The sequence below is a fragment of the Spermophilus citellus genome (genome assembly GCF_964194105.1).
Source record: "Spermophilus citellus genome assembly, chromosome: 5".
Lineage (NCBI taxonomy): Eukaryota > Metazoa > Chordata > Mammalia > Rodentia > Sciuridae > Spermophilus > Spermophilus citellus.
This window is the reverse complement of record NC_138186.1, coordinates 139775091-139799551: the sequence shown is the minus strand read 5'-3', so window position 1 is coordinate 139799551 and position 24461 is coordinate 139775091. Positions and strand designations below refer to the sequence as shown.

General features: G+C 36.9%; 1 protein-coding gene across 1 annotated transcript; it reads right to left on the bottom strand.

Annotated features, from left to right (window-relative positions):
- Positions 1-5572: 5572 nt before the first annotated feature.
- LOC308649495 (thyroid receptor-interacting protein 11-like) lies at positions 5573-23362 on the bottom strand (the record flags this gene model as incomplete). Its single annotated transcript, XM_081295028.1, has 6 exons — positions 5573-5789; positions 5925-8037; positions 20218-20381; positions 20517-20619; positions 22000-22276; positions 22739-23362. The coding sequence occupies 6 exons, from the start codon at positions 23360-23362 to the stop codon at positions 5573-5575; spliced, it is 3498 nt and encodes a 1165-aa protein (XP_081151154.1).
- Between the last annotated feature and the right edge of the window lie 1099 nt (positions 23363-24461).

The window sequence follows — 24461 nt, the reverse complement described above, 5'->3', positions numbered from 1 at the left end:
CTGCTAGAGATGGTGAGCATTTATTCATGTACTTGTTGATTGATTGTATGTCCTCCTCTGAGAAGTGTCTGTTCAGGTCCTTGGCCCATTTGTTGATTGGGTTATTTGTTATCTTATGGTTTAATTTTTTGAGTTCTTTGTATACTCTGGATATTAGGGCTCTATCTGAAGTGTGAGGAGTAAAAATTTGTTCCCAGGATGTAGGCTCCCTATTTACCTCTCTTATTGTTTCTCTTGCTGAGAAAAAACTTTTTAGTTTAAGTCAGTCCCAATTGTTGATTCTTGTTATTAACTCTTGTTCTATGGATGTCCTATTAAGGAATTTGGAGCCCGGCACCACAATATGTGGATCGGAGCCAACTTTTTCTTCTATGAGATGCAGAGTCTCTGATTTGATATCAAGCTCTTTGATCCATTTTGTGTTAACTTTTGTGCATGGCGAGAGAAAGGGATTCAGTTTCATTTTGTTGTATATGGATTTCCAGTTTTCCCAGCACCGTTTGTTGAAGACGCTATCCTTCCTCCATTGCATGCTTTTAGCCCCTTTATCAAATATAAGAAAGTTGTAATTTTGTGGATTGGTCTCTGTGTCCTCTATTCTGTACCATTGGTTCACCCGCCTGTTTTGGTACCAGTACCATGCTGTTTTGGTTACTCTTGCTCTGTAGTACAGTTTGAAATCTGGTATCGCTATACCGCCAGATTCACACTTCCTGCTTAGAATTGCTTTTGCTAATGTTTCTCAGACACCTGTAGTTTCTAAAACCACTAAGAGGATTTTTATTAAAATTAATTTTATTAATTTTTTTATTATATTATATAGTTAATATTAAATGATTTAATCTATATTAAATGTTATTTAAATTGACTTTGTTAAATTGTGTTAATGTAAATGAGATTTAATGAGCTTTTAAATATAAATCAATCTAAAATTTAGTCAAAATTTAAAAAATCAATTAAGAAAAGAAATTTAAATCAAACAATAGTATTAATAAAATAAATTTAAACAATATTAATTAATAAAATAAATTTAAATCAGATCAATTTATATTAAATGATAATATAATTTATATTTAAAAATTTATTAAATTTTATTTGAATTAATTTTAATAAAAATATTCTGAATGGTTTTAGAAACTACAGGTGTTAGAGAAGTATGTGCTATGCAATCTGCTTTTTCTCTTCTCTGATTTCACCTACTTAAGCTAGAAACTTTTGATTATCTTTTACCTTAATTTATGAAAAGGTTGAAACTACTCCTTTTTTAAAGCCTTTCATCTTTCAAAAACCGATGTTAGCTTCTTTCTCTCCCCCAATTTTTTTGATCAAATGTTTTAAAAAATGTGTTGATAGGCATTATTGTAGAGCCCCCAAAGTATGTAGATAAACAGTCCAGATATTTAATGAAATATTCTTACTAAGTAACTTTTCCATTGGCAATGGATCATGTGATTCCACGTTGGGGTTGACTCATAAAAATACTCTTACTTCTGGACATATTTAACATCTGGAAAACTGAATTAATGTGAGGTGACTTTTCTATAGAAATGGAAATAAGTAAAATGGATAGGGGTCATAGTATTTGGATTAAAAGTATCTTAGAATTTATCCACTAAGCTTCATGATAAGGCCCTCTGCACTGGAATTTTCTTTCAGTACTTGTACCAGGTTATTTGGGATAAACTAAATATTCTCAACATTTTGCAACATCATATTTGGTTTTCTTCTTCTCTAAATCTGAGATCTCCCTCAGGTGGTTTGGATTTTTCATGTTTCCTGTTATTTAAATGTATCATTTTTATCTTAATGCCATTAAATTTAACAAATATAATCATTTAAAAAAAAAAGAGTTTGGAGCTAATGGTTCACTAATGCTGCTCTGTACAGTTGCTTACAAAAGTACATCAGAATTGAAGACTGGTGATGATTACCTGCTACACTGGAGCAAAATTTTATAAACAAAAAGTGCTACAGCAAACAAAACAAAATTCTTAAAAAGAGCTATAGCAAAAAAAAAAAAAAAAAAAAAAAAACCTACAACAAGATGCAAAAAAAAAAAACCTAGTATCTATATACATATATATATATATCTCAGCTTTTTTTCTTTCTCTCTTTGTCTACAAATACAGAGTTCTTTTGCAAAAGGCCATGCTGTAAAACATCAAAAAGGGTTATGGCTTCTTTAAAGTGCTAAATATTTAGAAGATCCTAGAGTACAAGTCTGGCACTGTTGTCCGGGGACACTGGCAGTGGTGTGAAGGTGGGCATGAAATCTGCGATGGGTTTAAAAAGAGGATGCCCAGGTTATTTTATTTATTTATTTGTGTGTGTGTGTGTGTGTGTGTGTGTGTGTGTGTGTGTGTGTGTTCAGATTTGTGAGTTCTTTCTATGCCCTAGAGATTAGTGCTCTATCTGATGTGTGATGGGGCAAAAATTTTCTCCCAAGATGTAGGATCTCTATTCACCTCCCAGATTGTTTGTTTTGTGGAGAAGAAACTTTTTTAGTTTGAATCTATCTCATTTATTGATACTTGATTTTACTTCTTGTGCTATAGGAGTCTTATTAAGGAATTTTGGGACTAATCCCATATGATTGGAATTAGGGCCTACTTTTTCTTCTGTTACATGCAAGCTCTCTGGTTTTATTCCTAGGTCCTTGATTCATTTGAGTGGAGTTTTGTGCATGGTGAGAGATAGGGGTTTAATTGCACCTCACTCCAGTTAGAATGTCAGCGATTTTTGAAAATGGCAGCTATGATGAAGACAACAACGATAAGTGTTGGTGAGGATTTCAGGAAAAATGTACACGCCTACACTGTCGGTGGGACTGTAGATTGGTGGAGCCAATATGGAGAGCGGTTTGGAGATTCCTTGGAAATTTGGGAATAGAACCACCATTTGACCTAGCTATCCCTCTTTTTGGTCTATACCCAAAGGACTTAAAAACTGCATACTACAGGGACACAGCCACATCAATGTTTATAGCAGCAAAATTCACATTAGCTAAATTGTGGAAACAACTTAGTAGATGAATGCATAAAAAATGTGGCATTTATACACAATTAATATTACTCAGATACTTACCCTCTCGCTCAGTCCAGGAGACGCTAGTGCCCTTCACTACCTCTGTCAGAGCCTGGTTCCGACAGCTGGTGCCTCGGAGAGGACAGGCTGATCCTGCCTGCCTCCCATGTACCCTTTGTCACAGGGAGCGACATTAATGTGAGACCAAATAAAATCCAGTCATAGACATTAATAGAATATCTCAAAAAAGTATTTAATAAAAAGGCTAGCAAATACAGGGTCTTTAATGAAACTTTAATAAAATTTATGAGACAAGGAAACTGAAAGCACAATATTTTCTTAGGAACTTTTCTGTTTGGTGTTATTCTTTACAATATAGAAGCTTTTCCTAAGAATGCAGGGAGTATGAAATTTCTAAGGCTATCTTGCTGTTTTCTCCATTAAACCCCTTGTCTTAAAAAAAATCTTGAATCTATATTAATCTTTGTAATTTTCTGAGTACCCGTATAACATATTTTTCTCAAGAATGCGGTGAGGTCGCTGTTTCCAAGAGCTCTTCAATTCTGAAATATAAGAAGTGTGTTTCCAGGCATCGAAACCCAAAGGCTCACCTAGACACAATGGAGTGAGCCGAATATATAAAAGTCTCTCATGACAAATCTGAACTCTGCTTTTCCCAACCATGTGAAGTCTACTGGAATAAGATTCCAAGTAATTTGGCAGGTCGAAGCAAAATATATACTTTGGTATTCTTCTCAGGAGTAACAACTGATGGCATCTTAATTTTGGTAAAATAATGTAAATGTTAAGGTGAAATTTAGAAATAAGAAAGGAAAAGCTGATGTGTGTGTAGGTACTAGGTGTTTTTCTTCCTTTTTTTATTTTTGTAAAGTAAAACAAAAGATAAACCAAAAGGTTCTAGCTTAAGTTAGGTAAGATCAAAGAGGAGAAAAAAGAAGATACTATAGCTAATACTTCACTGCCACCTGTAATTTCCAAAACAACTAAGAGCATTTTTATTAAAATTAACTTTATTGACGTTTATATTAAATTATATAGTCAATATTAAATAACTCAATCTATATTATGTTAAATTTACTTTGTTAAATTGTATTAATTTAAATAAAATTTAATGAGTTTTTAAATATAAATCATACTATAATTTAATATAAGTTAATAAACAGTATCAATTAATAAAAGAAATTTAAATCAAACCATAGTATTAATAAAAGAAATTTAAATAATACTACTAATAAAATTAATTTAAATTAGGTTAATTTATATTAAATGATGATGTAATTTATATTTAAAAATATATTAAATTTTGTTTAAATTAATTTTAACAAAAATGTTCTGAATGGTTTTAGAAACTACAGGTGTCAGAGAAGTATGTGCTATGCAATCTGCTTTTTCTCTTCTCTGATTTCACCTACTTAAGCTGGAAACTTCTGATTCATCTTTTACCTTAATTTATCAAAAGGTTATAACTACTCCTATTTTAAAGCTTTTCATCTTCCAAAAACTGTTGTTAGCTTATTTCTCTCCCCAACTTGTTTTGATCAAATGTTTTATAAAATGTGTTTATGAGAATTATTGTAGAGCCCCCAATAGTATATAGATAAGCAGTCCAGATATTTAATGATACATTCTTACTAATTAACTTTTCCATTGGCAATGGATCCTGTGATCCCACTTCGGGGTTGACTCATAAAAATACTCTTCCTTCTGGACATGTTTATCATCTGGAAAACTGAATTAATGTGAAGTGACTTTCGTATAGAAATGGAAATAAGCAAAATGGATAGGGGTCCTAGAATTTGGATTCAAAGCATCTTAGAATTTATCCACTAAGCTTCATGTTTAGGTCCTCCCCATTGGAATTTTCTCGTGGTAGTTGTACAATGTTATCTTGGATGAACTAAATATTCTCAACTTTTTGCAACATTATGTTTGGTTTTCATGTACTCTAAATCTGAGACATCCTTCTTATGGGTTGGATGTTTCTTGTTTCCTGTAATTACATGTATCGTTTTTATCTTAATGCCATTAAATTTAAGAAATATTATTATTGTTTTAAAAAAAAGAGGTTGGAACTAGTGGTTCAAGAAGGCTGCTCTGTACAGTTGCTCCCAAAAGTACATCAGAATTGATAACGGGTGATGATTATCTGCTACATTGGAACAAAATTCTAGAAACAAAAAGTGCTACAAAAAACAAAACAAATTTTTTAAAAAGTACTATAGCAAAAAATCACAACAACAACTAAAAAAAATAAAATAAAATACCTAGTAGCTATACACTTACATATACCAGCTTTTTTGCTTTCTCTTTTTGTCTACAAACACATGAGTACTTTTTCAAAAGGCCATGCTGTAAAACGTAAAAAAGGGTTATGGCTTCTTTCAAATGCTAAATATTTAGAAGATCCTGGAGTACAACTCTGGCACTATTGTCCGGGGACACTGGCAGTGGTGTAAAGGTGGGCATGAAATCTGCAATGGGTTTAACAAGAGGATGCCCAGGTCCACCAAGTCCAACTCCAGCTAGGTTACCAAGAGGCACAGCTGCAGAACGTGGAACCAAAACAACTCATCCACTTACTGACACCACCATGATCTTTATTCAGCAACTGCTCCATTTCGTCCTTCGGAATGTCCAGGATGCTCCCCATCAACTGCAATACTTCACGACGTTTGTCCTTTGGTGTCTGGAAATGACCGATAAAAAGGTTTCGCATGAGGACTTTGTCCACTTTTCCTTCTGCGCTGTTGACCAAAGTCGACAATTTCTGTTGTGCATGGTCCAACATTTCTTTTCGGAGCTCGTTTTGTTTTTTCAGTTCTTCCATCTGTTCTTCCTTGAGATCTAAGTCTTCTCTCAGTCTGGAAGCAGAATCCAACAGAGCATTTGCTTCATCCAAACGTTCCTGCAATGATGATACTTCTCCTTCTAGCTTTTCGGCCTTGTTCTTCCATTCAGCTATTGACTGTTTTTCTTTGTCTTCTGCAGCCAAAATTTCCTGGGTGTAAGACTCTTCTGATTCCAAGAGATGGCTGCGTAGCCTTTCTAGCTCCCGGTTTAGGCGTAATTCTTGGTCCCGTAAGTGTTGAACCTCTTTTTCTCTTAGGATTTTTACTTTGGTCTCTTGAAAAATATCAGAATTCAATGTTTGAGCATCTCCTTTCTCTCCAGGCAACTGGGCTTTTAGTTCTTCAATAGTTTTCTGCAAGTTCTTAATTTCCTCCTCTTTTTCTGAAATTAACTGGCTATGCGCAGCATTCATCTGCTCATATTTGTACTTAAATTCATCCATTTCCTCCTTCTGCTCCTGTAAAGACTGAAGTAGTTGCATTTTACGCTGGTTTTGGTTTTCAATGATATTCAGGTGGTCTTGAATTTCATCTTCCAGATGATTTTTGACTATATTCAGTTGAGATACCTCCAATTCTAGTTCTGTGACAGCATCAAGAGCTGTAGGCTCAGCCACTGGTACAGCTTGATTGTGCTGTTCCCTAAGTATTTCCAATTCTACTCGCAGATAGTTGTTTTCTGCTCTCATGTAGGTAAGACTTTTGTCCTTTCTTTCGATGGATTGCCTTAAAGTTTCATTTTCTCCTAAGGCCTGAGAACACTTATCTAAATCCTTTTGTAGTTGTGAACTTTTTTCTTCGAGTTTTTCAATAAAAACTTCTTTCTCATTTATGACTTGTATCAATCGCTCCTCTTCTTCTACATAAGATGCCAAAATTTCATCAGTTTCTTTTTCATCAGCAGTCATTTGCTCAATATTCTTTTTGAGTCCTGCTATTTCAAAGTCCTTCTCTTGGATGAGTTGAACTGCACATTCGTGTTTCAGCTTTAAGACACAGGTATTCAAATTATGTGCATTGGAGAGTTCCTGAATAGTCTGCCTGTGATTATTTGCTTCTTCCAACAGTCTTTTTTCTGCCTGGTGCAGTTTGGCTTCAATCTCTTCTTTGTCTCTTTTGAGAGTCTCCGTGATAGTGTCTTTTTCTTGAGAGATTTGATTGTAAGCAGCAATAGATTCTTCCAACTTACGCCTTACATCGTCACGTGCTAAAATCAACATTTCATTTTCCGTTTTGAGTTCAACGGCAACTTTCTTTAAATTTTCATTGAGCTGTTCCTCTTCAGAAAGATTTTGCCTTAAGTTGCTAACTTCAGCTTCTCGTTCTTTAAGCATGTCATCCTTACAATGACTGTTAGAGTCTTCATTCAGAGAAGTTCGATACTTGCTCTTAAATCCAGACAGCTCATCTTCAAGTTGTCTAATGTGATCCTTAAGCCCCAGGTTTTCCTGCTGGATGTTTAAACTATTTTTTTGTGACTGATTTAGCTGATCTGCTAAATCTTCTACTTTACCTTCAAGCTTCTGCTTAGTTAAGTGCAAATCACTGAGGCTCTGTGCGTTCTCAGTTAACTTCTCCTTCTGCACATGCAACTCTTGGGATATGTTCATTTGATCATCCTCAAGTTGATGAACTCTCTTTTTTTCATCATCTAGATCTTGTTCCAACTTCTTGATGACAAGGTCTCCTTCATTCCGTTGTTTGGATAGCTCCTCTTGTATCAAAATCATGTGCTTTGTAGCTTCCTGATTCTGATGATCCAGTTCTTCTAACTCGGCTATCAGCATTTTCTTTTCATTGATAGTCTGATTCAGTTCTTCCTCCTTTGCCTTCAAGTGAAGTTTTAAGTCTAGTAATTGTACATTCAAATTCATGTCTGTTGAAGCTCTGTTTTTCATGACTTGGTAGTCACAGCTCCATTTTGACAGTGACATCTGAAGTTCCTCTTTTTCTTGACTCAATGATGCCTTCTCTTTTTCTAAAGCTTCAACATGCATTTTAAGTTTCAGATGGTCTTCAGCCAGACGGTTATCCTGGTTTAAACCATTTAGTCTCACGATTTCCTTCTCCGCATCAGCCAGGGCTTGTTGAAGCCTGAACACTTCTTCCACTGCTGAGCTCTGAGGAAGGATTCTTCCCTTTTCTGCCACAGTAGAACTCTGCTCCCAAACTGAAATTTCATGCTGATGATCATATATGTCTGGACTTTGGTTTGGTTGAAGAGTCTTGACAGTATTTTGTACTTTGCAGATTTCACTTGAGTCAGAATGGTGTGTTCCCTGAGCCTCAGCAATCTGCCTCGAGTGGCCAACTTCAGATTCATGTTTTGCAGCTTCAGTTGATAATCTGTTTGTTTCTTGTTGTGATAAGATTATGTCACTAGAGTCCATGTCGTCATCACGAAAGGCTGAAAAATGACTACTGATCAGGGAACCGAACGGAGCCGGTGCAGTTGTTGTTGGCACACCACAAGCTCCCGAGTGTACTGATTGAGCGGCTGCCTGTAGTTGGAACATTTGATCTTGCAGTACAATCTGTCCTGCTTTAAGATGGCTGATCTCTACCTCTTTCTGTTGCAGTTGGTTTTGGTAACTTACAGACTGATGGTTTATTTGTCGCTCTGATGCTTCATGCTTTTCTTCCAGGTCAGTACAATACTCTTTCAGTCTTTCATTCTCACATCTTAGTGTGGAATCAGTAGTTTCCATTTCCTTTCTCCAACAATGATGTAAAGCTGCCTCTGGGTCTCCTAAGTCACCCGGAAGCATTTCCCCGGCGAAGCTGGAGCTATGGCCGGTGAGGAAAGCCAAGCTGCTCCCCACCTGACCCAAGAAGTGGCCCAAGCCTGAGCCCAGGCCTCCAAACCAGGACCACATCGTGGCCACTTCAGTGATCCATGGGACCAGCTCTGAAAAGCGCGTCCATCACCGTCCACTTCTCTGCCCCGAACGTCCTCTGGCGTTGCCGGGGTCAATTATGACCCAAGCGCTCAGAATTCCTCAGAGCGCGGGGTTCCTGGGGCTGCACCAACACTAATCATCCCTTCCTGCCTGTAAACTCAGAAGCCTGTCCTGCGCTTTGACCAGGGACTGGCATCCAGTAGCACACACTCACCCCCTGCAGGGCCTCTGCTTCTTCCCTGCACTTGCCTGTCAGCTATTGGCTCACAGGATTGGGCAGGGTTGGCTGGGAGGAGCTAGAGATCCAGGAAAGTGTTCTAGTTTGAGTCCCAAGGCAGTGTGCTGTGGAGCCAGGAAGAATCAATGTTGTAGATGAAATCCAAAGGTAGTTCACTGGACAGTTCCCTCTTGTCTGGGAGAGGTGGGCTTTTTGTCCCATTCAGTTGCATTCGGTTGACGAGGTGAGGTCTCTCTCCATTACAGAATGGAATCTATTTAACTAAAAGTCCCCGATTCAAAAGTAAATCTCACCCCATAACACCAGCACAGACGCACCCAGAATAAAAGTTGGCCAAGTGTCTGGGCATCGTAGCCAGGACGAGTTAACATGTAAAATTAACCATCACAAAGTCTTAATCATTCTCAGAACTCAAATTATAATATGGATTAAATGTCACTAAAGAACCATCTTTACCCTTTCCAAAAATAAATTTTTGCTGTTAATCTATAAATTTTCGAGTTCATTTTAATATTATTTGGTCCTTGTTAATTCTGATTGAGTTTATTTAAGTGCTCAAAAATTCCACTTAAATTTCACTTAAGAAAATTTGTTTTAGAGCCAACAGGTTGATGTTCACTTAACCTATTGTTGTTTATCAATGCCAAATATAATCCAGGTTTAAACAGTACAGAGTGAAATAAAAAGTTGAGAAATTTTCTACGATGGAGTAACAATCCTAAATTTAATTCCCATACCTCTAAGGATCAGAAGGAGTTAAGATAAGGCCCTGGTTTCCAAGGTGTTTAAATTCCAACAAGTTAATGAGGAGGCAGTTTTGTAGAGTTGGGGACAAAGCAAAGAGATGAAGCACATGGGCTGTAACAGACATACCAGTTGGGACCAAAGCAATTTTGGAGCTAAACTGACAGAATGCATTTAGAAAACCTCTCTCCCAAGCATGAGTTGAACAGTAAATGAGAACATAGTGTGTAGTTCTCACCTGATGGCTGGTGCAGAGAAAGTGGCCAACAAATAGAGCCTGCTGCCACTTTGTTCATATTTGCTTTTTGTTTTGTTTAGGATCATTTTCCTCATTACCCTTTAGAAGGGGTTTGGGTTTGCTCCCATTACTCTCTTCTCAGAGCCCATATTCAGGAGACTCTTTTCCTTGAGCTGTTCTTTCTATATGTCTGTTCAGGGAACAAAACCTCAAGGTGGCAGAAATAAGATTTAAAAAAAGGCAGAATTTTTGGAAAATTAATGGTTAAATAGATTCTAAGGATTATAATAATCACCTCATAATGTCTCTTGCCTTCAAGATAGAGCAAGTAGACATAATTACTCAGATTGGTATCAGAAACTAGTGACTGCATTTGTGTCCTGTGCTAGAAAAGGAAATCTTCTTGGTCCTTCTTATTCATCTCCAAATCTGAGAGAGAAATCAGGCCTGTGTTAGTCAATCTCTCCTCATAAAAGACTAATATAAAAATTTAAGCCCCTTTTAGCATCTGCTGAAGTGCGAATCCACGCTGTACCCCAGCTGTGTCTACTGTTGACGAAGGCATTAACAATACCAAGTGTCCTTTTCTCCCTTTAGACCATTCCTCCTGTGTGTGTGTGTGTGTGTGTGTGTGTGTGTGTGTGTGTGTTAGAAGACTTTTTCATCACTTTGACAACATACCTGAGAAAATTAAATGAGTAAATATTTATTTTGGTTCAATTTCAGGCTCCATTGCTGTGGCCTGAAGTGAGGCAGATTACCATGGCAGAGAGCCTGGCTTCAAAACAGAGCTGCTCAACTCATGGAGATCAGGGGATCAACTCATGGAGATCATGGAGATCAGGTGAGGGGAAGAAAGGACTGAGGAATATGATGTACCCTTCCAGGGAATCAACGCCAATGGCCTACCCTCCAACTAGGCCCTACCGCCCACAGTTTTTACCAACTCCCAATAGTCCTGTCCAATCGTGAACCCATCAGTGGATTGATCCACAGATGAGGTTAGAGCCCAGGATTCAATTCACCTTTCTGTAGAGTCCGTTCTGAATGCTGTTACATTGGGGTCTAAGCTTTCAACACATGACCTTTGGGCAACATTCCAGATCCAAATTATAGCAGGGTGCCTCCTTCTCTTTAGGTGTTCTGTGTTTGTTTATTGTTTTAAATCACAAATAATGATCCTTTTTCAGTGTAAGACCTATCACATTTGGCTTGAATCTGGTTCCAGTGGTTGTTGCTCCTACTGCTGAAAGGCATTTCTGATCACTCAGATTCAGTCTTCTAGCGTGGTTCACTCTGACCACAGCTGTTTGTCATTTTATATTTCAATCTGAGAGAGATACCTACCTACTGTATTCAAAACTGACCATCCAAATAAAAGCATTTCTCTTCTTGTAAATATGTTTGGAATATTCCTGGAAACTATGGGGGATATGGAGGGAAAACCCTGGCTCATTCGCGAACACATGTGACAAAAAGCATCCAATAATCATAAGTATATCCTTATACATGTATTCAGTGCCCCCAAAGTACAAGGTATTGTGGTAGATATTGTGAACAACATGAAGCTGTGTTATATACATTTCCTGCTATGAAGTGCAATTGAATACAGTCAATCAATGGAGAAGATGTTACATAGAGTGATCCTTGAATTATAATGCAAGGTCAGCCATTGATGACTGTGGTGGTGAGGATCTCATATGGGGGAAAAGACTAAGTAAGAAAGAATAAGCCAGAAGTAGAGAGCCCTTAATAATGGGGCTTTGTTAAAACACAGTTGAAGATTAAAATAATGAAGGCTTTTTGAGTCTATAAACATAGGGTGATAAATTCTATGCAAGATATTAAGTTTGTACTTTTTTTTAATACCTCATAATTCATTCAAACATTTTCTTATAGATTTCAGTAGAATTTTTAAATCTCTTTAATATGGGCCTTGTCTCTTCTTGTTTCTTTTTTTAAATTTTTATTGGTTGCTCAAAACATTACAATGATCTTGACATATCATATTTCATACATTTGATTCAAGTGGGGTATGAATTCTTATTTTTACCACGTGTACAGTTTGCGGGATCACATTGGTTATACATCCGAGTTTATACACACTGCCATACTAGTGTCTGTTATATTCTGCTGCCTTTCCTATTCCCTCCCTATCCCCCCTTCTGTCCCCTCCCCTCCCCTCCCACAATCTCTCTCTACCCCGTCTACTGTAATTCATTTCTCTCCTTTTTTCCCCTTTCCCCTCACATCCTCTTATATGTAATTTTGTATAACAGTGAGGGTATCCTTCCATTTCCATGAAATTCCCCTTCTCTCTCCCATTCCCTCCCACCTCTTGTCCCTTCTAAATGGTAATCTTCTTTTCATGCTCTTCCAGCCTGCTCTGTTTTGAGTCCCCCCTCCTTATATGAAAGAAGACATTCAGCATTTCTTTTCTAGGGATTGGCTAACTTCACTTAGCATAATCTGCTCTCATGCCATCCATGTCCCTGCAAATGCCATGATTTTGTTATTTTTTAGTGCTGAGTAATATTCCATTGTGTACAAATGCCACATTTTTTTATCCATTCATCTATTGACTGGCATCTAGGTTGGTTCCACGTTCTAGCTATTGTGAATTGTGCTGCTATGAACATTGATGTAGCTGTATCCCTATAGTGTGCTCTTTTTAGGTCTCTGGGAATAGTCCGAGAAGGGGAATAGCTGGGTCGGATGGTGGTTCCATTCCCAGCTTTCCAAGGAATCTCCATAATGCTTTCCAAATTGGCTGCACCAATTTGCAGTCCCACCGGCAATGTACAAGTGTACCTTTTCCCCCACATCCTTGCCAGCACTTGTTGTTGTTTGACTTCCTAGTGGCTGCCATTCTTACTGGACTGATATGGTATCTTAGAGTGGTTTTAATTTGCATTTCTCTGATTGCTAGAGATGGTGAGCATTTTTTCCGTGTATTTTTTGATTAATTATATATCCTTCTCTGAGAAGTGTCTGTTCAGGTCCTTGGCCCATTTGTTGATCGGGTTATTTGTTTTCTTAATGTTTAATTTTTGAGTTCTTTGTATACTCTGGATATTAGGGCTCGGCACATTTGTATTTTTAAGAATTGGCATAATCAATGAAATGTTCCGCACACATTTGTAGGAAGATTAACATAACACTCCAGTGACAATACAATAGTAGAAGGATTGATTTGGACTGAGAAGTTGTTCAGTGAATGATATATTACCCATAAATTTGAATTCTCATTATCACAAAGAAGCAAGGTGAAAATAAGAATTTAAGAGAGTGTTGGGGATATGGCTCAAGTAGCAGCTCGTTCACCTAGCATGCGTGAGGCATGGGGTTTGATCCTCAGCACTACATAAAAAAATAAATAAAATAAAGATGCTGTGTCCACTAAAGGCTAAATAATAAATATTTTTTAAAACGAATTTAAGATAGTCCATAAATGCTATATACAAACTGTGAAAGTAGATGCTTTCGCATCTAGTGACTTTTATAAGTAGGACAAAGAATTAAATGTAGTTCTGCTGTGTATAAAATGATCACAATAAATCACCAATGTCATTTTTTTGAAATGGGAAAATTTTTTTTATTGGTTATTCAAAACATTACAAAGCTCTTGACATATCATCTTTCATACATTTGATTCAAGTGGGTTATAAACTCCCATTTTTACCCCAAATACAGATTGCAGAATCACATCGGTTACACATCCACGTTTCTACATAATGCCATATTAGTGACTGTTGTATTCTGGTACCTTTCCTATCGCCTACTATCTCCTCTCCCTCCCCTCCCATCTTCTCTCTCTACCCCGTCTGCTGTAATTCAATTCTCTCTCTTGTTTTTTTTTTTTCCCCCCCTTTTCCCTCACATCCTCTTATATTTAATTTTGTGTAACAATGAGGGTCTCCTTCCATTTCCATGCGATTTCCCTTCTCTCTCCCTTTCCCTCCCACCACTTGTCTCTCTTTCATGTTAATCTTTTCCTCATGCTCTTCCTCCCTGCTCTGTTCTTAGTTGCTCTCCTTATATCAAAGAAGACATTTAGCATTTGTTTTTTAGGGATTGGCTAGATTCACTTAGCATAATCTGCTCTAATGCCATCCATTTCCCTGCAAATTCCATGATTTTGTCATTTCTTAGTGCTGCGTAATACTCCATTGTGTGTAAATGCCACATTTTTTTTTTTTTTTTATCCATCGTCTACTAAAGGGCATCTAGGTGGGTTCCACAGTCTAGCTATTGTGAATTGTGCTGCTGTGCACACTGATGTGGCAGTATCCCTATAGTACGCTCTTTTAAGGTCTTCAGGGAATATTCCGAGAAGGGCTATAGCTGGGTCAAATGGTGGTTCCATTCCCAGCTTTCCCAGGAATCTCCATATTGCTTTCCAAATTGACCGCACCAATTTGCAGTCCCACCAGCAATGTACAAGTGTACCCTTTTCCCCACATCCTCGCCAGTTCTTATTGTTGTTTGACTTCATAATGGATGCCAATCTTACTGGAGTGAGGTGATATCTTAGGGTGGTTTTGATTTGCATTTCTCTGACTGCTAGAGATGGTGAGCATTTATTCATGTACTTGTTGATTGATTGTATGTCCTCCTCTGAGAAGTGTCTGTTCAGGTCCTTGGCCCATTTGTTGATTGGGTTATTTGTTATCTTATGGTTTAATTTTTTGAGTTCTTTGTATACTCTGGATATTAGGGCTCTATCTGAAGTGTGAGGAGTAAAAATTTGTTCCCAGGATGTAGGCTCCCTATTTACCTCTCTTATTGTTTCTCTTGCTGAGAAAAAACTTTTTAGTTTAAGTCAGTCCCAATTGTTGATTCTTGTTATTAACTCTTGTTCTATGGATGTCCTATTAAGGAATTTGGAGCCCGGCACCACAATATGTGGATCGGAGCCAACTTTTTCTTCTATGAGATGCAGAGTCTCTGATTTGATATCAAGCTCTTTGATCCATTTTGTGTTAACTTTTGTGCATGGCGAGAGAAAGGGATTCAGTTTCATTTTGTTGTATATGGATTTCCAGTTTTCCCAGCACCGTTTGTTGAAGACGCTATCCTTCCTCCATTGCATGCTTTTAGCCCCTTTATCAAATATAAGAAAGTTGTAATTTTGTGGATTGGTCTCTGTGTCCTCTATTCTGTACCATTGGTTCACCCGCCTGTTTTGGTACCAGTACCATGCTGTTTTGGTTACTCTGGCTCTGTAGTACAGTTTGAAATCTGGTATCGCTATACCGCCAGATTCACACTTCCTGCTTAGAATTGCTTTTGCTAATGTTTCTCAGACACCTGTAGTTTCTAAAACCACTAAGAGGATTTTTATTAAAATTAATTTTATTAATTTTTTTATTATATTATATAGTTCATATTAAATGATTTAATCTATATTAAATGTTATTTAAATTGACTTTGTTAAATTGTGTTAATGTAAATGAGATTTAATGAGCTTTTAAATATAAATCAATCTAAAATTTAGTCAAAATTTAAAAAATCAATTAAGAAAAGAAATTTAAATCAAACAATAGTATTAATAAAATAAATTTAAACAATATTAATTAATAAAATAAATTTAAATCAGATCAATTTATATTAAATGATAATATAATTTATATTTAAAAATTTATTAAATTTTATTTGAATTAATTTTAATAAAAATATTCTGAATGGTTTTAGAAACTACAGGTGTTAGAGAAGTATGTGCTATGCAATCTGCTTTTTCTCTTCTCTGATTTCACCTACTTAAGCTAGAAACTTTTGATTATCTTTTACCTTAATTTACGAAAAGGTTGAAACTACTCCTTTTTTAAAGCCTTTCATCTTTCAAAAACCGATGTTAGCTTCTTTCTCTCCCCCAATTTTTTTGATCAAATGTTTTAAAAAATGTGTTGATAGGCATTATTGTAGAGCCCCCAAAGTATGTAGATAAACAGTCCAGATATTTAATGAAATATTCTTACTAAGTAACTTTTCCATTGGCAATGGATCATGTGATTCCACGTTGGGGTTGACTCATAAAAATACTCTTACTTCTGGACATATTTAACATCTGGAAAACTGAATTAATGTGAGGTGACTTTTCTATAGAAATGGAAATAAGTAAAATGGATAGGGGTCATAGTATTTGGATTAAAAGTATCTTAGAATTTATCCACTAAGCTTCATGATAAGGCCCTCTGCACTGGAATTTTCTTTCAGTACTTGTACCAGGTTATTTGGGATAAACTAAATATTCTCAACATTTTGCAACATCATATTTGGTTTTCTTCTTCTCTAAATCTGAGATCTCCCTCAGGTGGTTTGGATTTTTCATGTTTCCTGTTATTTAAATGTATCATTTTTATCTTAATGCCATTAAATTTAACAAATATAATCATTTAAAAAAAAAGAGTTTGGAGCTAATGGTTCACTAATGCTGCTCTGTACAGTTGCTTACAAAAGTACATCAGAATTGAAGACTGGTGATGATTACCTGCTACACTGGAGCAAAATTTTATAAACAAAAAGTACTACAGCAAACAAAACAAAATTCTTAAAAAGAGCTATAGCAAAAAAAAAAAAAAAAAAAAAAAAAACCTAGTATCTATATACATACATATATATATATATATATATATATATATATATATATATATATATATATATATAATCTCAGCTTTTTTTCTTTCTCTCTTTGTCTACAAATACAGAGTTCTTTTGCAAAAGGCCATGCTGTAAAACATCAAAAAGGGTTATGGCTTCTTTAAAGTGCTAAATATTTAGAAGATCCTAGAGTACAAGTCTGGCACTGTTGTCCGGGGACACTGGCAGTGGTGTGAAGGTGGGCATGAAATCTGCGATGGGTTTAAAAAGAGGATGCCCAGGTTATTTTATTTATTTATTTGTGTGTGTGTGTGTGTGTGTGTGTGTGTGTGTGTGTGTGTGTGTTCAGATTTGTGAGTTCTTTCTATGCCCTAGAGATTAGTGCTCTATCTGATGTGTGATGGGGCAAAAATTTTCTCCCAAGATGTAGGATCTCTATTCACCTCCCAGATTGTTTGTTTTGTGGAGAAGAAACTTTTTTAGTTTGAATCTATCTCATTTATTGATACTTGATTTTACTTCTTGTGCTATAGGAGTCTTATTAAGGAATTTTGGGACTAATCCCATATGATTGGAATTAGGGCCTACTTTTTCTTCTGTTACATGCAAGCTCTCTGGTTTTATTCCTAGGTCCTTGATTCATTTGAGTGGAGTTTTGTGCATGGTGAGAGATAGGGGTTTAATTGCACCTCACTCCAGTTAGAATGTCAGCGATTTTTGAAAATGGCAGCTATGATGAAGACAACAACGATAAGTGTTGGTGAGGATTTCAGGAAAAATGTACACGCCTACACTGTCGGTGGGACTGTAGATTGGTGGAGCCAATATGGAGAGCGGTTTGGAGATTCCTTGGAAATTTGGGAATAGAACCACCATTTGACCTAGCTATCCCTCTTTTTGGTCTATACCCAAAGGACTTAAAAACTGCATACTACAGGGACACAGCCACATCAATGTTTATAGCAGCAAAATTCACATTAGCTAAATTGTGGAAGCAACTTAGTAGATGAATGCATAAAAAATGTGGCATTTATACACAATTAATATTACTCAGATACTTACCCTCTCGCTCAGTCCAGGAGACGCTAGTGCCCTTCACTACCTCTGTCAGAGCCTGGTTCCGACAGCTGGTGCCTCGGAGAGGACAGGCTGATCCTGCCTGCCTCCCATGTACCCTTTGTCACAGGGAGCGACATTAATGTGAGACCAAATAAAATCCAGTCATAGACATTAATAGAATATCTCAAAAAAGTATTTAATAAAAAGGCTAGCAAATACAGGGTCTTTAATGAAACTTTAATAAAATTTATGAGACAAGGAAACTGAAAGCACAATATTTTCTTAGGAACTTTTCTGTTTGGTGTTATTCTTTACAATATAGAAGCTTTTCCTAAGAATGCAGGGAGTATGAAATTTCTAAGGCTATCTTGCTGTTTTCTCCATTAAACCCCTTGTCTTAAAAAAAATCTTGAATCTATATTAATCTTTGTAATTTTCTGAGTACCCGTATAACATATTTTTCTCAAGAATGCGGTGAGGTCGCTGTTTCCAAGAGCTCTTCAATTCTGAAATATAAGAAGTGTGTTTCCAGGCATCGAAACCCAAAGGCTCACCTAGACACAATGGAGTGAGCCGAATATATAAAAGTCTCTCATGACAAATCTGAACTCTGCTTTTCCCAACCATGTGAAGTCTACTGGAATAAGATTCCAAGTAATTTGGCAGGTCGAAGCAAAATATATACTTTGGTATTCTTCTCAGGAGTAACAACTGATGGCATCTTAATTTTGGTAAAATAATGTAAATGTTAAGGTGAAATTTAGAAATAAGAAAGGAAAAGCTGATGTGTGTGTAGGTACTAGGTGTTTTTCTTCCTTTTTTTATTTTTGTAAAGTAAAACAAAAGATAAACCAAAAGGTTCTAGCTTAAGTTAGGTAAGATCAAAGAGGAGAAAAAAGAAGATACTATAGCTAATACTTCACTGCCACCTGTAATTTCCAAAACAACTAAGAGCATTTTTATTAAAATTAACTTTATTGACGTTTATATTAAATTATATAGTCAATATTAAATAACTCAATCTATATTATGTTAAATTTACTTTGTTAAATTGTATTAATTTAAATAAAATTTAATGAGTTTTTAAATATAAATCATACTATAATTTAATATAAGTTAATAAACAATATCAATTAATAAAAGAAATTTAAATCAAACCATAGTATTAATAAAAGAAATTTAAATAATACTACTAATAAAATTAATTTAAATTAGGTTAATTTATATTAAATGATGATGTAATTTATATTTAAAAATATATTAAATTTTGTTTAAATTAATTTTAACAAAAATGTTCTGAATGGTTTTAGAAACTACAGGTGTCAGAGAAGTATGTGCTATGCAATCTGCTTTTTCTCTTCTCTGATTTCACCTACTTAAGCTGGAAACTTCTGATTCATCTTTTACCTTAATTTATCAAAAGGTTATAACTACTCCTATTTTAAAGCTTTTCATCTTCCAAAAACTGTTGTTAGCTTATTTCTCTCCCCAACTTGTTTTGATCAAATGTTTTATAAAATGTGTTTATGAGAATTATTGTAGAGCCCCCAATAGTATATAGATAAGCAGTCCAGATATTTAATGATACATTCTTACTAATTAACTTTTCCATTGGCAATGGATCCTGTGATCCCACTTCGGGGTTGACTCATAAAAATACTCTTCCTTCTGGACATGTTTATCATCTGGAAAACTGAATTAATGTGAAGTGACTTTCGTATAGAAATGGAAATAAGCAAAATGGATAGGGGTCCTAGAATTTGGATTCAAAGCATCTTAGAATTTATCCACTAAGCTTCATGTTTAGGTCCTCCCCATTGGAATTTTCTCGTGGTAGTTGTACAATGTTATCTTGGATGAACTAAATATTCTCAACTTTTTGCAACATTATGTTTGGTTTTCATGTACTCTAAATCTGAGACATCCTTCTTATGGGTTGGATGTTTCTTGTTTCCTGTAATTACATGTATCGTTTTTATCTTAATGCCATTAAATTTAAGAAATATTATTATTGTTTTAAAAAAAAGAGGTTGGAACTAGTGGTTCAAGAAGGCTGCTCTGTACAGTTGCTCCCAAAAGTACATCAGAATTGATAACGGGTGATGATTATCTGCTACATTGGAACAAAATTCTAGAAACAAAAAGTGCTACAAAAAACAAAACAAATTTTTTAAAAAGTACTATAGCAAAAAATCACAACAACAACTAAAAAAAATAAAATAAAATACCTAGTAGCTATACACTTACATATACCAGCTTTTTTGCTTTCTCTTTTTGTCTACAAACACATGAGTACTTTTTCAAAAGGCCATGCTGTAAAACGTAAAAAAGGGTTATGGCTTCTTTCAAATGCTAAATATTTAGAAGATCCTGGAGTACAACTCTGGCACTATTGTCCGGGGACACTGGCAGTGGTGTAAAGGTGGGCATGAAATCTGCAATGGGTTTAACAAGAGGATGCCCAGGTCCACCAAGTCCAACTCCAGCTAGGTTACCAAGAGGCACAGCTGCAGAACGTGGAACCAAAACAACTCATCCACTTACTGACACCACCATGATCTTTATTCAGCAACTGCTCCATTTCGTCCTTCGGAATGTCCAGGATGCTCCCCATCAACTGCAATACTTCACGACGTTTGTCCTTTGGTGTCTGGAAATGACCGATAAAAAGGTTTCGCATGAGGACTTTGTCCACTTTTCCTTCTGCGCTGTTGACCAAAGTCGACAATTTCTGTTGTGCATGGTCCAACATTTCTTTTCGGAGCTCGTTTTGTTTTTTCAGTTCTTCCATCTGTTCTTCCTTGAGATCTAAGTCTTCTCTCAGTCTGGAAGCAGAATCCAACAGAGCATTTGCTTCATCCAAACGTTCCTGCAATGATGATACTTCTCCTTCTAGCTTTTCGGCCTTGTTCTTCCATTCAGCTATTGACTGTTTTTCTTTGTCTTCTGCAGCCAAAATTTCCTGGGTGTAAGACTCTTCTGATTCCAAGAGATGGCTGCGTAGCCTTTCTAGCTCCCGGTTTAGGCGTAATTCTTGGTCCCGTAAGTGTTGAACCTCTTTTTCTCTTAGGATTTTTACTTTGGTCTCTTGAAAAATATCAGAATTCAATGTTTGAGCATCTCCTTTCTCTCCAGGCAACTGGGCTTTTAGTTCTTCAATAGTTTTCTGCAAGTTCTTAATTTCCTCCTCTTTTTCTGAAATTAACTGGCTATGCGCAGCATTCATCTGCTCATATTTGTACTTAAATTCATCCATTTCCTCCTTCTGCTCCTGTAAAGACTGAAGTAGTTGCATTTTACGCTGGTTTTGGTTTTCAATGATATTCAGGTGGTCTTGAATTTCATCTTCCAGATGATTTTTGACTATATTCAGTTGAGATACCTCCAATTCTAGTTCTGTGACAGCATCAAGAGCTGTAGGCTCAGCCACTGGTACAGCTTGATTGTGCTGTTCCCTAAGTATTTCCAATTCTACTCGCAGATAGTTGTTTTCTGCTCTCATGTAGGTAAGACTTTTGTCCTTTCTTTCGATGGATTGCCTTAAAGTTTCATTTTCTCCTAAGGCCTGAGAACACTTATCTAAATCCTTTTGTAGTTGTGAACTTTTTTCTTCGAGTTTTTCAATAAAAACTTCTTTCTCATTTATGACTTGTATCAATCGCTCCTCTTCTTCTACATAAGATGCCAAAATTTCATCAGTTTCTTTTTCATCAGCAGTCATTTGCTCAATATTCTTTTTGAGTCCTGCTATTTCAAAGTCCTTCTCTTGGATGAGTTGAACTGCACATTCGTGTTTCAGCTTTAAGACACAGGTATTCAAATTATGTGCATTGGAGAGTTCCTGAATAGTCTGCCTGTGATTATTTGCTTCTTCCAACAGTCTTTTTTCTGCCTGGTGCAGTTTGGCTTCAATCTCTTCTTTGTCTCTTTTGAGAGTCTCCGTGATAGTGTCTTTTTCTTGAGAGATTTGATTGTAAGCAGCAATAGATTCTTCCAACTTACGCCTTACATCGTCACGTGCTAAAATCAACATTTCATTTTCCGTTTTGAGTTCAACGGCAACTTTCTTTAAATTTTCATTGAGCTGTTCCTCTTCAGAAAGATTTTGCCTTAAGTTGCTAACTTCAGCTTCTCGTTCTTTAAGCATGTCATCCTTACAATGACTGTTAGAGTCTTCATTCAGAGAAGTTCGATACTTGCTCTTAAATCCAGACAGCTCATCTTCAAGTTGTCTAATGTGATCCTTAAGCCCCAGGTTTTCCTGCTGGATGTTTAAACTATTTTTTTGTGACTGATTTAGCTGATCTGCTAAATCTTCTACTTTACCTTCAAGCTTCTGCTTAGTTAAGTGCAAATCACTGAGGCTCTGTGCGTTCTCAGTTAACTTCTCCTTCTGCACATGCAACTCTTGGGATATGTTCATTTGATCATCCTCAAGTTGATGAACTCTCTTTTTTTCATCATCTAGATCTTGTTCCAACTTCTTGATGACAAGGTCTCCTTCATTCCGTTGTTTGGATAGCTCCTCTTGTATCAAAATCATGTGCTTTGTAGCTTCCTGATTCTGATGATCCAGTTCTTCTAACTCGGCTATCAGCATTTTCTTTTCATTGATAGTCTGATTCAGTTCTTCCTCCTTTGCCTTCAAGTGAAGTTTTAAGTCTAGTAATTGTACATTCAAATTCATGTCTGTTGAAGCTCTGTTTTTCATGACTTGGTAGTCACAGCTCCATTTTGACAGTGACATCTGAAGTTCCTCTTTTTCTTGACTCAATGATGCCTTCTCTTTTTCTAAAGCTTCAACATGCATTTTAAGTTTCAGATGGTCTTCAGCCAGACGGTTATCCTGGTTTAAACCATTTAGTCTCACGATTTCCTTCTCCGCATCAGCCAGGGCTTGTTGAAGCCTGAACACTTCTTCCACTGCTGAGCTCTGAGGAAGGATTCTTCCCTTTTCTGCCACAGTAGAACTCTGCTCCCAAACTGAAATTTCATGCTGATGATCATATATGTCTGGACTTTGGTTTGGTTGAAGAGTCTTGACAGTATTTTGTACTTTGCAGATTTCACTTGAGTCAGAATGGTGTGTTCCCTGAGCCTCAGCAATCTGCCTCGAGTGGCCAACTTCAGATTCATGTTTTGCAGCTTCAGTTGATAATCTGTTTGTTTCTTGTTGTGATAAGATTATGTCACTAGAGTCCATGTCGTCATCACGAAAGGCTGAAAAATGACTACTGATCAGGGAACCGAACGGAGCCGGTGCAGTTGTTGTTGGCACACCACAAGCTCCCGAGTGTACTGATTGAGCGGCTGCCTGTAGTTGGAACATTTGATCTTGCAGTACAATCTGTCCTGCTTTAAGATGGCTGATCTCTACCTCTTTCTGTTGCAGTTGGTTTTGGTAACTTACAGACTGATGGTTTATTTGTCGCTCTGATGCTTCATGCTTTTCTTCCAGGTCAGTACAATACTCTTTCAGTCTTTCATTCTCACATCTTAGTGTGGAATCAGTAGTTTCCATTTCCTTTCTCCAACAATGATGTAAAGCTGCCTCTGGGTCTCCTAAGTCACCCGGAAGCATTTCCCCGGCGAAGCTGGAGCTATGGCCGGTGAGGAAAGCCAAGCTGCTCCCCACCTGACCCAAGAAGTGGCCCAAGCCTGAGCCCAGGCCTCCAAACCAGGACCACATCGTGGCCACTTCAGTGATCCATGGGACCAGCTCTGAAAAGCGCGTCCATCACCGTCCACTTCTCTGCCCCGAACGTCCTCTGGCGTTGCCGGGGTCAATTATGACCCAAGCGCTCAGAATTCCTCAGAGCGCGGGGTTCCTGGGGCTGCACCAACACTAATCATCCCTTCCTGCCTGTAAACTCAGAAGCCTGTCCTGCGCTTTGACCAGGGACTGGCATCCAGTAGCACACACTCACCCCCTGCAGGGCCTCTGCTTCTTCCCTGCACTTGCCTGTCAGCTATTGGCTCACAGGATTGGGCAGGGTTGGCTGGGAGGAGCTAGAGATCCAGGAAAGTGTTCTAGTTTGAGTCCCAAGGCAGTGTGCTGTGGAGCCAGGAAGAATCAATGTTGTAGATGAAATCCAAAGGTAGTTCACTGGACAGTTCCCTCTTGTCTGGGAGAGGTGGGCTTTTTGTCCCATTCAGTTGCATTCGGTTGACGAGGTGAGGTCTCTCTCCATTACAGAATGGAATCTATTTAACTAAAAGTCCCCGATTCAAAAGTAAATCTCACCCCATAACACCAGCACAGACGCACCCAGAATAAAAGTTGGCCAAGTGTCTGGGCATCGTAGCCAGGACGAGTTAACATGTAAAATTAACCATCACAAAGTCTTAATCATTCTCAGAACTCAAATTATAATATGGATTAAATGTCACTAAAGAACCATCTTTACCCTTTCCAAAAATAAATTTTTGCTGTTAATCTATAAATTTTCGAGTTCATTTTAATATTATTTGGTCCTTGTTAATTCTGATTGAGTTTATTTAAGTGCTCAAAAATTCCACTTAAATTTCACTTAAGAAAATTTGTTTTAGAGCCAACAGGTTGATGTTCACTTAACCTATTGTTGTTTATCAATGCCAAATATAATCCAGGTTTAAACAGTACAGAGTGAAATAAAAAGTTGAGAAATTTTCTACGATGGAGTAACAATCCTAAATTTAATTCCCATACCTCTAAGGATCAGAAGGAGTTAAGATAAGGCCCTGGTTTCCAAGGTGTTTAAATTCCAACAAGTTAATGAGGAGGCAGTTTTGTAGAGTTGGGGACAAAG